Source organism: Ahaetulla prasina, chromosome 3 (genome assembly GCF_028640845.1).
Source record: "Ahaetulla prasina isolate Xishuangbanna chromosome 3, ASM2864084v1, whole genome shotgun sequence".
NCBI lineage: Eukaryota > Metazoa > Chordata > Lepidosauria > Squamata > Colubridae > Ahaetulla > Ahaetulla prasina.
In genome coordinates this window covers 202,638,016-202,650,531 of record NC_080541.1, presented here as the reverse complement: position 1 = coordinate 202,650,531, position 12,516 = coordinate 202,638,016, and the positions used below count along the sequence as shown (strand labels likewise).

General features: G+C 38.9%; 1 protein-coding gene across 6 annotated transcripts in view; it reads left to right on the top strand.

Moving 5' to 3' along the window:
• ZMYND8 (zinc finger MYND-type containing 8) overlaps nt 1-12,516 on the top strand; it is a 109,589-nt gene that overhangs the window by 33,890 nt on the left and 63,183 nt on the right. For all 6 annotated transcript variants that reach the window (XM_058177530.1, XM_058177531.1, XM_058177534.1 and 3 more), the window contains one exon: nt 8,198-8,268. In XM_058177530.1, coding sequence (XP_058033513.1) covers nt 8,198-8,268 — 71 coding nt within the window. The remainder of the gene's footprint in view (nt 1-8,197; nt 8,269-12,516) is intronic.

Here is a 12,516-nt window from a genome sequence, read left to right as displayed (position 1 = left end):
CTTTGTCTTCAACTAATTCTTTCACTGAGCTTAAATGGACTCCAGAGGATGGTAGAGGACAGGAAGGCCTGGAGGAACATTGTCCTGGGGTTGTGAAGGGTTGGACACGACTTCGCAACTAACAACTTGGGTCTTGGGTCTCTATGGAAAACCATTCCTATTAACACTGACAAGACAAGCCACTAGAATATAAAATGACAACAAATCCCATTCCTTATAGCACTAATGATGTTACCTAGTTTTGTAATAAAATATCTGCAAGAAACAACCAAACTCAGAGAGCACCAAGTATCTCGGGGCTTCCTCTTCACTATGTTGAAGAGTTGAGTAACTAGCTGTTTATGAGTAATCTCTTAAAAAGTAGATTATGGAAGGCCAAAAAAAGTTTCTTTTTCCACAAATCTGTATTAGACTGATAGTGTTTATAATTCAACATACTCATGAACAATCTCAATTGTTTAAAAATGCAAATAAAACTATGTTATGCGGGATGATAAAATGTGGAACAAACTGTACTTTGTAGAAGAATCCCAAGTGTTGCTTTGATTACAGAATACCAAGTTTTTTTGTTTGTTGTTGTTGTTGTTTTGTTTACATTTATATCCCGCCCTTCTCCGAAGACTCAGGGCGGCTTACAGTGTATAAGGCAATAGTCTCATTCTATTTGTATATTTTTTACAAAGTCAACTTATTGCCCCCCCAACAATCTGGGTCCTCATTTTACCTACCTTATAAAGGATGGAAGGCTGAGTCAACCTTGGGCCGGGCTTGAACCTGCAGTAATTGCAGGCTACTGTGTTCTAATAACAGGCTTCGTAACAGCCTGAGCTATTCCGGCCCCTAAGTGAGGTAATAATGAATTCAATTGTAAAATGGTATGCTCTAAGCCAGCAGTCTCCAACCTTTTTGGCATCACTGACTGGTTTCATGGAAGACAGAGGAAGCATGGTTTCAGTTTTGCTTGCTTGCCTGCCGCTCATCTCCACTTGTGTGGCTCAGTTCCTAACAGGCCACAGGGTTGGGGACCTCTGCTCTAAGCCAAGTAATTCTAATATAGTGTATAATACCATTCGGTCATTTTTATGCTATTCTACAAAATTTGGGGACTATATTGGTTAAATATTGGCAGTATTGGTTAAATAGAGCCATATTTGTCCTTGGTTTTATATTGGGAGTTTGTTTGAACTTTCAGAATTATGGTTTCCCAGAATTATAGAAAGCGTCTCTTCTCTTAACCATTGTTTTATTTTTGTTCAGAACCAAGTTTTGTGTAAAAGTCCTGGTTATGATAGCTTCTCCATTACATATGAAGGGGAAATTGAACATCTTTAAAGCGGGAAAATAATAATTTACGAAGTCATAGGAACCACTTGACTTCGGAAATTGTGGGAGCTTCATCACTGGAACAGCAGTGAAATCCACTTACCTTCGCTACCGGTTCGGGAACGGGAATGCGCAGGAGTATGCGTGCGCCTGTTCTGCGCATGCACAGAAGGTAAAAAAAGGGATGTAATGACATCCCAGTGGGTGGTCGGAGGCTCCTGCCACTGGCGTTATTGGTTTAGCGAACCAGGTGGATTTCACCACTGCATTGGAGAGAGATTGGACTGCCATTTGTCAGAAATGGTGTAGGGCAGGGGTGTCAAACTCGATTTCATTGAGGGCCGTACCAGGGCTGTTTGACCTCAGGGGCCGGGGTGGGGGTGGCCAGCTTAATGTCACTTGTGTTGAGGGCACCTTTGGTGGCCCGAGTGCTTTGCCAGCGAAAACAGGCTGCCGAGCTCCATTTCCGGCTGCGATGGCCTCATGCAACCCTGCTAGCGAAAATAGAGCCCAGAACGTCTGCAATCAGCCCTCATGAGCTACATTTTCAGCTGCGACGGCCTCCTGCACCCTCTGCCAGATGGGGCTCGGGAGGGCCGCATGCCTGGCAGAGGCACCGTGGGCCAGTGCTTCGGTTTTTCCAGGGCAGCCCCGCAGGCCAGATCTAAGCATCCTGCAGGCCGCATTTAGGCCCCAGGCCTTGAGTTTGACACCCCTGGTGTAGAGTCTCCTGCTTGGGTGGGGGGTTGCACTAGATGACTTACAAGGTCCCTTCCAACTCTGTTAATCTGTTATTTTGAGCTTCCCAGGAACATTCAGCTAACTGATTCTGAATAGAGAATTCTGGAATGCAACAAATTAGTTTTTATGACATGATTTTTAATATACCTGCTATGTCCAGTCTCCAGTATTATCGTCCAGTCTCCAACCTTCGCTTTGTGGCGAAGGTTGTAGAGAGAGTGGTGGCATGGCAGCTTCCCCGGTACCTGGATGAAGCTGTCTATCTAGACCCGTTCCAGTCCGGTTTCCGGTCCGGATATAGTACAGAGACAGCTTTGGTCGCGTTGGTGGATGACCTCTGGAGGGCCAGGGATAGGGGTTGTTCCTCTGCCCTGGTCCTGTTAGATCTCTCAGCGGCTTTTGATACCATCAACCATGGTATCCTGCTGCACCGGTTGGAGGGTTTGGGAGTGGGAGGCACCGTTTATCGGTGGTTCTCCTCCTATCTCTCTGACCGGTCGCAGACGGTGTTGACAGGAAGGCAGAGATTGACCGCAAGGCGCCTTACTTGTGGGGTGCCTCAGGGGTCGATTCTCTCGCCTCTCCTGTTCAACATCTATATGAAGCCGTTGGGCGAGGTCATCAGTGGCTTTGGGGTGAGTTACCAGCTGTACGCTGACGATACGCAGCTGGAAGCCGTACGGGTCTGGATGGGGAGAAACAGACTCAAGCTCAATCCCTCCAAGACGGAGTGGCTGTGGATGCCAGCACCCCGGTACAGTCAGCTGCAACCGCAGCTGACTGTTGGGGGCGAGTCATTGGCCCCAACAGAAAGGGTGCGCAACTTGGGCGTTCTCCTGGATGGACGGCTGTCGTTTGAAGACCATTTGGCGGCTGTCTCCAGGAGAGCTTTTTACCAGGTCCGCCTGGTTCGCCAGTTGCGCCCCTTCCTTGACCGGGATGCCTTATGCACGGTCACTCACGCTCTTGTCACTTCTCGTCTGGATTATTGCAATGCTCTCTACATGGGGCTACCCCTGAAGTGCACTCGGAGGCTTCAGTTAGTTCAGAATGCAGCTGCGCGGGTGATTGAGGGAGCCACACGTTGCTCCCGTGTAACACCGCTCCTGCGCAGTCTGCACTGGCTACCTGTGGTCTTTCGGGTGCGCTTCAAGGTGTTGGTTACCACCTTTAAAGCGCTCCATGGTTTAGGGCCCGGGTACTTACGGGACCACCTGCTGTTACCTTATGCCTCCCACCGACCCGTACGCTCACACAGAGAGGGTTTTCTCAGGGTGCCGTCCGCCAAGCAATGTCGGCTGGCGGCCCCAAGGGGAAGGGCCTTCTCTGTTGGAGCACCTACCCTCTGGAACGAACTTCCCCCTGGTTTGCGTCAATTACCTGACCTTCGGACCTTTCTCCGTGAATTGAAAACGCACTTGTTTATCCAAGCGGGACTGGCTTAATTTTTTAAACTTTTTTAAAAAACTTTTTGAATTTTAATAATTTTAATTGGGGTATTTTTATGAATTTTATGGGTCAAATTTGACGGTTTTAAATTTTCGGCCATTTATAAATATGTTATTTTAATTTTGTTTTAATTTGTATATTGTACTGTTTTTTAATCTGGCTGTACACCGTCCTGAGTCCTTCGGGAGAAGGGCGGTATAAAAATCTAAATAATAAAAATAAATAAATAAATAAATAAAATGTGATACTTCTGTGTTTTTAATCACTTTACTGTGTAAATGTTTTTGTTCATGACATTTAGACAGCTTGATCAGGCACATAGACCTTTTTCAATTATGTTTTCTAATACTGGAGCTTCCCCAAACCTTCAATATCACTTAATACTTGATATTTCTAACTATTCTTTTAAGTTTAAATGATCTGGAAAGCAGGTTGCTAAAGGTTAAAGTTTCCTTTTTTTTAGTTTTTTCAACTTAGAATTTATAGATTTTTACACTATAGTTAGTGTAGATCAGGGGTAGTCAACCTTTTTATACCTACCGCCCACTTTTGTATCTCTGTTAGTAGTAAAATTTTCTAACTGCCCACCAGTTCCACAGTAATGTGCTCTGTATCGTCGTCTGCGCATGCCTCTCGCGCATCGTGGATTGAGTTTGGGGGGTGGGGTGCCGGCTACCAGCTCTGCTTGTCTGTTACAGCTGGGTGGTGTGGGGGGAGATGCGCGAGCTATTCTGGGATGAGGCTCTTTTGTTTGCGGTCGCACTGTAGCGCCATTTAGTTTCACTTACGAAACATGAACTAAAATTATGCGCAGGCTATACAAATAATATATTTTCAGAAATTTAAATTGTCACGTGGAATTTTATGAAAACCTAATGAAAATGTTTTTAAATAATGCTTTGAAAAGTTTTTAAAAAGTCAATTAAATGAAAAAAAAAGGAAAGCTCTTCGGTATCGGACAAAACCCCTACCGCCCACCATGAAAGCTGGAATGCCCACTACTGGGCTGTAGGAACCAGGTTGACTACCACTGGTGTAGATGAATGGATGACTCCAGATGACTGGAGGAGAGCAAAAATTGTCTCTGTCTTCAAAAAAGGGGTAAATGAAGATCCAGCAAGTATAACAGAGCTAACATCAATACCTGTAAAGCTTCAAATCATAAGAAATCAATCTGTAAGCACCATAAAAACTTTTTGTTAATAACACAGAACCCAGCATGGGTTTTTCAATATAAATCTTGCCAATTCCAAAATTTCAGCAAAGTGTTTGAAAAAATATCTGATGACATACTGATTAGCAAGGTACTGAAGTGTGGACTGTATGGAATGAGTGGAAAAATAACTGGCTCTGAAACAGTACTCCGAGTGCTTCTCAAAAGGTCATTACCGAGAGATACTAATTGGTGTACTGCAAGGAACAGTTCTTGGTCCTCTGTTGTTAAATATTTTCTTTAAGAGGCAGAGATAATTTTTTTCAGACTTGCAGAAGATCTAATTTGGGAAGAATAGCCAATACCCTAAACCAGGGGTCTGCAAACTTGGCTTTTTTAAGACCTGTGGACTTCAACTCCCAGAGTTCCCAGCCAGCAAAGCTGGCTGAGGAACTCTGGGAATAGAAGTCCACAGGTCTTAAAAGAGCCAAGCTTGCAGACCCCTGCCCTAAATTATTTCAAAACCATCTTGATAATTTTGCAAGTAACAATGAAATTTAAGATATAGGTGCAAAATTTGCTTAAGGATGCAAAAATCAAATGCTTAGGTATAAGAAGGGGAAACCTGACCTGACAATTGTATTTGTGAAAGTTTTAATTAAAACCAGCAGTGTGATTGGTCCAAGGAAATAAAGTTGTTGCTGTTATCGACATTATTTATTAAATTTTGAGGCCACCCGATTCCAAAACATGACTGGGCAGCTTACATTTAAAAACAGAAATCAATAACCATAAAGCAGACCATATACCATAAAACATGGTTCACAGTGTCTTCATGGCCATTATCTCATGACTTGGGAGAAGAGCTATATTTTAAAGACTTCTGGAACATCATTAGAGTAAGAGCCACCTGAGTCTGGTAGTTTTATGCTGTATCATGGAAACTGTAATTTTCATAAAGGTAAAGGTTCCCCTTGCACATATGTGCTAGTTATTCCTGACTCGAGGGGGCAGTACTCATGTCCGTTTCAAAGCCGAAGAGCCAGCGCTGTCTGAAGACGTCTCCATGGTCATGTGGCCGGCATGACTAAACACCAAAGGTGCACGGAACGCTGTTACCTTCCCACCAGAGGTGGTCCCTATTTTTCTACTTGCATTTTTTACATGCTTTCGAACTGCTAGGTTGGCAGAAGTTGGGACAAGTAACAGAGCTCACCATATTATGCGGCACTAGGGATTCAAACCGCTGAGCTTCCGACCTTTCGATCGACAAGCTCATCATCTTAGCCTCTGAGCCACCGCGTCCCCTTACGTAATTTTCATAGGAAACAACTATTCTATTATGCTAGGTTTTTTTTAGCCCCTATCTCAAATATTGTATCATGTTCTTAATATGAGATGTTAAAAAAGATTCAGAGAACTGGAAACAAGTTTACAAAAGGGCAATGAAGATTATCAAGGGACTAGAAATTAAGTGTGAAACATGATTGAATGAGCTGAGTGTGTTTAGCCTTCAAAAAGATAGATGATTTGCGGGATAGGATAGTCATCAAATAGCTGAAAGGATGTCACATAGAAAAAGTTTTTTTTTCATTCCATAATGCGTGACACACAGAATTTAAATTTCAGGAAAATGGATTCTGACTGAATATTAGGAAAGGTTTTATAGCAGTAATAATTTGATACTAGCTATCCAACTGAGTGATCTACACCCATACATTAAAACCTCTGTTTTTAATTTAGGATGGGACGTTTTAATTTGAATTCTTGTACGAAGCAAGGGTTTGAACTTGTTGGCCTAAATGGCTCTTTCCAGTACTAGAATTCTAGATTATAATGAATGAAGGAAACTATATGTGTCCCAGGATAATGTTGCAGGATCCAATCTGAGTCAGTCACTGTGCCCAGAGATTTAGTCGCTTTCGCACTCACATTGGAGCTCATCCTCAGAGAACTTCTCTCTACCAAAATGTGTGCTTTGGGCTATTTTATGTGTTGTATTTATGTGGTACCTGGTTGTGTGTGGCTTTTTAGTTGTTGATTGGGTGTTGATGACTGACTATTAAGTCTTTGACTACTGTTTCCTTGTGCTGCTGAGTCCTTGGCTCCTAAGTACCTGATAAGCTGGTGGTAAATCTATGATTCTAATTTTAAACATCTTTGGGCAGTACTTTTGTGTCAATTTAAATATTAAAAGTAGTGATTTTCTGTGGTGTCCTTGAATTATATAAAAAGTTATCTAGAGTTTGGACTGAATGTTTATTGATGTTCAAGGTAGTAAAACTAAAAGCAGATTGTGAAAAGTTCCAAAAGGTATCTTCTGACTGGGTAAATGTGTTTCAGAATGGCAAATAGAGTTTAATATGAGCAAATGTAAAACAATGTATGTTTGCACAAAATAAGCAAGCTTTAAGTATACATTAGTAGGATCTGAATTTACTTTCTGCCTCATATTTTATATAGGTCAACGTGACATATATAATGCTTCCTCCTTCTATTTTCCCCACAATAATCCTATGAAGAAGTCTGGCTGAGATAGAATAACTATCCCAAAGTCACCCAGTCAGCTCTGGTATGGGCAACATTATCATTTCTCTGGAATCCTGCCCTTATAAATGAACATATCCCTATCATCTGATTTCAGCTTCAGTGTATTGCCTATTATGCAATTTAATATTTACTTATTCAAAGTCGGTAGACCATTTCCTGAAAATGTTATCAGCACAGTGATAGCATTGATCTCATCACCTTCCCTAGAATTCTGATAATGGTAGCCAATATGTATCTTTTAAAAGGAAAGTTAGACAAGTTTATCAGGCTATCCATACTCCTTTAATATTGATGACTCTTTACTCCCTTATAAACATATCCAGAATATGTTAAGTTTTTGGAAAGTGTGTGCATTAATACTTTAATTGTTTTTCTGTCTCTAGTTAAGTATTAACCAGAGCTTTTCTTTTTAAACATTTCTTTTTGCTTTACTGTGAAAAAAAAATGTAAATTACAGGCTTGGCCTTTGAAGGAAAATGTTACTTCCACAATTATAAATCGTACATCACTGAAAGCAACATAAGGAAAGCTGAATCATGATACAGTACTTATTGTTTGTCTTCTCTCAAAGATGCTTCTTCAAGAGGCAACTGGACTTTCTGGTTTTTTTCTTTGAAGACGTTTCGCTTCTCATCCAAGAAGCTTCTTCAGCTCTGACTGGATGGTGGGAGATGAAAGGATTTATACTCCTTGCAGACAGCTGGTCATTTGCATTCTTTTAGCGAGTTGTTAAGGCCACTGGAAGTTTTTCTGTGTCCATTCCCCACCATTCAGTCAGCGCTGAAGAAGCTTCTTGGATGACAAGTGAAACGTCTTCAAAGAAAAAAACCGGAAAGTCCAGTTGCCTCTTGAAAAAGCATCTTTGGGACAACCATGACCTGGATGACTGAGAATCTTCATAGACATGTATTGTCTTCTCTTTCATTTTTAAACGGTAATGAATATAAATATGTGAACATCAAAATCTCTCTACTCTTACAGCTTGGCTGAAGAAGAAATAAAAGCAGAGCAGGACGTAGTGGAAGGGATGGATATCTCCACTCGATCCAAAGGTTTGTAAAAACATATTCTAAACATACATTTCTAAGCATAAGAGTGCAGTAAAGCACTATGGAGTGGTATATAAATCTAAGTGCTATTGCTATTGCTGTATTTTTAAAAGCTTTATTTTGCCTTTTCTTATATTGATTTCCTGAAACACATTGTCCCGTTAAGTCACATTTGAATAGATACATACCATTAACTATGGTTCACAAACATACTAATTCACAATATTTTATATATTATTTTCCATGGTGCACCTTTGCTTTTGGTCAGGTTGTAGCTTGCTATGACTGTTTCAGTTCTCTTGTTATAATGCTTTCCTCACCTATCCCTAGGGTAGCTTAACCTATGCAAACCTGTTGCCTTCTTGTGTTTTGTATTATAACTCCCATTATGCTTACTAAGAATATTGGAAATTGTAGTCCAATATATCTGGAGATCGCCAGAAACATATTGCCAGAAACATGTATTTCTCTATCTTCAAGTCATGCAGAAAAATTCCTCACTTCTTCGTGATGTATGTGTTTTAATGCAGAATCTTTAGAGTGTTCTAGAGCAGAATTGTATTTTGATGGACCTAGAAAATAGTATCTCCCAGGTATCTCCTAGGACTTAACCATAATTTGTGACCTATGACTATCATTTGTGTTGTAAATGTTGTACCTTTAATGAAGGTATTTTTTTCTTTTATGTACACTGAGAGCATATGCACCAAAACAAATTCCTTGTGTGTCCAATCACACTTGGCCAATAAAAATTCTATTCTATTCTATAATTCTCTTCAGTTCTTTTTTTATTGCTGTTGAAATAGCATTTAGGAATATTTTCTCTTCATGAAGAAAACATGTTGCTAAATGTTATTATTAATTGTAGTTTTCTGGACAGGGGTTAAATTTCTGTTTGAACAGTTCTTGTTCAGTTATCCATCTCTGATGTGCACTTCGGCAATTTATGGCTATGAAAGCTGTTCTCCATAAGTAACGAAACTGTAGAAATAAGTTACCTTCATCAGATAACCACCTATTTTGTTTTTGTGTCTGAGAGACATTTAATTGATTCATGTCTTCATTGCCAGAACTTTGCAGAGTAGTATGTCATAACAGATCTTTCAACTTAACAGAATCCTAACAGCAGGCACTTTGTATGTCTTATTCAGCAACATTGGAACTGGCAAATGCCTCTGCAAATTGTGGGTTAATTTGCAATACCATTCATCAGTAAGGACATTGTTTTACATGTTTTCTGAGTCAATCACACTTACAGCACCATCCATTGCAATATTATCAATAGTAGTTTGGAATTTGCAAATTTTTCTCTCTTCATCCCTGTGACCAGGATTTTACTTAGGAACTATTTAAGGAAACCCAACACACTCTCAAAATTCTGGCTTCACCTTTAACAGGGAGAAAAAGGAAGTACATGAAGGGGATAAAGTGCATCAGTTGGCTGTTTTGGCTCCATCTGCTGGCAAATTGCTTTCTAACCATAGATGAATCTTTAATACGATTCGGGGCACACATTATAGTAGTATCAAAGCTCTGCGTATCAATGATATTTGCTGTTTGGAAGACCTTGAATCTTTTGTCCAATAAGATCTAAAAGTAGACCTTGACTCATTACCATTTTTTGAGGTTTGAAGATGTTTGAAAAAAGTGACTTACAGCCTATCCTCAAAGTTACGACCATTGTACCTATGGTCACATGATTACAATTCAGGTGTTTGGCAACTGGCTCGCATTTATGATGGCTGCAGTATCTTGTCATGTGATCATAATGTGTGGTTTCCCAACCAAATTCACATAACAAACATGTGATTTGCTTATTGACCGTGTAAAATAGTTATAAAAATGGGGGCCCAGTCAAGTGTGGTTGTAACTTGTAAGATGAGGACTACATGTGTTTCCATTTTGAGGTTCTGATTGGATTAATTAGTCATTAGCTTCATAATGCTTTGGTTATCCACTAATTTAATTTCTAACCTACATTGACCTAGAAAATGTATTGGCAGTTTCCAAATTCTCAGAATCAACTTTTCTTTGCAAAAGAAAACGCTATTTATCCATGCTTTTTTTCCCCTCTGTACTTATAATATGCCATTTAAATACACTTCTGACAGCTGAAGTTCTTATTGTTAAGAAAGTCTGAGTTTGGAATTCTTGTGAACCAGAATGTCATATCTCTAAATTTGTGCTCACTTGAACAATTTATTATCTCAAGACTCCTAGTTACTGTCTTTCAATTAATATTGTCTATTTTAAAAGTTTATTTCTGTATACCCATTAAAAGTATTATTTTCAGTTACTGCAGTTTATCTTCGGATAGAGTAATATTTTTGTGTTTTCATGTCTCTTTTAAGCGATTGTTTCTATTTCTATCTTATTTGATCTGATTCCTCCATCATGAAGTCTCTCTGTTGTGCTTTCATCTTTAAAAAATGAACACTCCTAGCTTTCAGCCTAACTATACCTTTGTTTTTGTATCTGATCTTTGTTCATTTTTATCCAGTACTTCAGCCTGCCTGGAGGCATGATATACTACCTTTCATTGGGTATTGCATCTAGACATCACTTTCTCTCTATGGTTATTCCCATTTTTGTTCATTTGCATTTATTAGGGCCATCTATTCCAATGGCCTCTGGGCTCCTTACAAAATCTGAACTAAGATAAAACAATTAAAAATATAGATTTTTGACTCAGAATATTGTTTTACTGTTCCGTTTCTTTATCGAAAAGTCAAACATAAAGGTCCCTGTTGTTTACTGGGCTATACTATTTTATGTTGATAGGGCATTTTCATTTTAACAGCATTTACTATTTTGGGAAGCATGATTATCAGAACGGTTTGCAGACTTTCTCATAGTAGAATCATTTAATAGAACCATTAGCTTTGCCCCCATCATTATTAAAGGTGCCTTTAGCAGATGCTAAATCCATTCACTTAGAACAGTGATAACTTCTGAAGCTACTATAAATGGAGTTCTACTTCTTAATATTTGCCAAATTACCACTCTGTCTCTAGTATATTTAGAGCATGAACTACATTGCTTGAATTTTATCAGTCTGAGCTTCTTAACCCTTTTTCCCCTCATTGACATAGTCTCCATTGCTGCTTAAATTGTATCCAAGATTTACTTTACACTTTTTGTCACAAAACTTCTAAGATCTACAATTTCTATGAAACTTTATCATGTAGCTATTAAACTTGATTCTATAATCTAAGAATTCTTTATTGCCATCTGGAAATAACACAATAAATATCTGCCTTGAATTTACTCATATTCAGCTCTTGTTTCTTCTGTTTTTTCTTCTGCCTTCTGTTTGGTTATAATACAGGTATAATACACTTAATGATGCTAGTTGGGATCAGAAACTCTTGTTAACAGACATGATCATTAATCAAAAGAAAACATATTACTGCACTCCTGGTTCTAGTCAATGAGGACTCTGTGGGTCCTTAAGGAAGAACCTCACTTGATCCAACTTGCAACTTTCCCATTGACTTTTCTTGTTGGAAGCTGGCACAGAAGATTGCAAATCACAATCATATGACCCTGATAGTACATTAATGGATTTAATGCATAGGGTTCGTATCTATATTTGAAGAAGAGAAGGCATCTCCCTCAGAGGTTCATAGTCATTGATGATCATTCTGTGTTAGTTGTCCTTCCCAGATTGAAGGTCAAAGCTTTACAGATAGCATTTGCATAACATAATCCGTATTATTAACTTACTTCCAGTCTTTTGGTGGTTCATTATATATTGTGTATAGAAAATTAGAAAACTTAAAAGAATTGATTTCTGCTAGTTAGATAATGAAATATGCTTATTGTTATGCTATATTTTTTTAAACTGTTCCCTTAGGCAAACAGTAAACTATTCACAATAACTGTAGGGTAGGCCATAATTATTATTGTGGGAGGGAGAACTATAGCTAAGAACCAGTTGCATGGTTACAGCTATTTTCTAACTTCATGTGCAGTTTTTTTAATTTCAGTGTTTGGTCAACCACATTAATAATAATAATAATAATAATAATAATAATAATAATAATAATAATAATAATAATAATAATAATAATAATAATAATAATATTTTAATTTGTATACCGCCCTTCTCCCGAAGGACTCAGGGCGGTGAACAGGCAAATAAAATACAAACAAAAACATACACCTTAATTAAAACAACCCTTAAAAAACTGATTCAAAATTAGCCAAAAAATTTAAAATAACCTTATACCCCATAAAAATTACAGAATT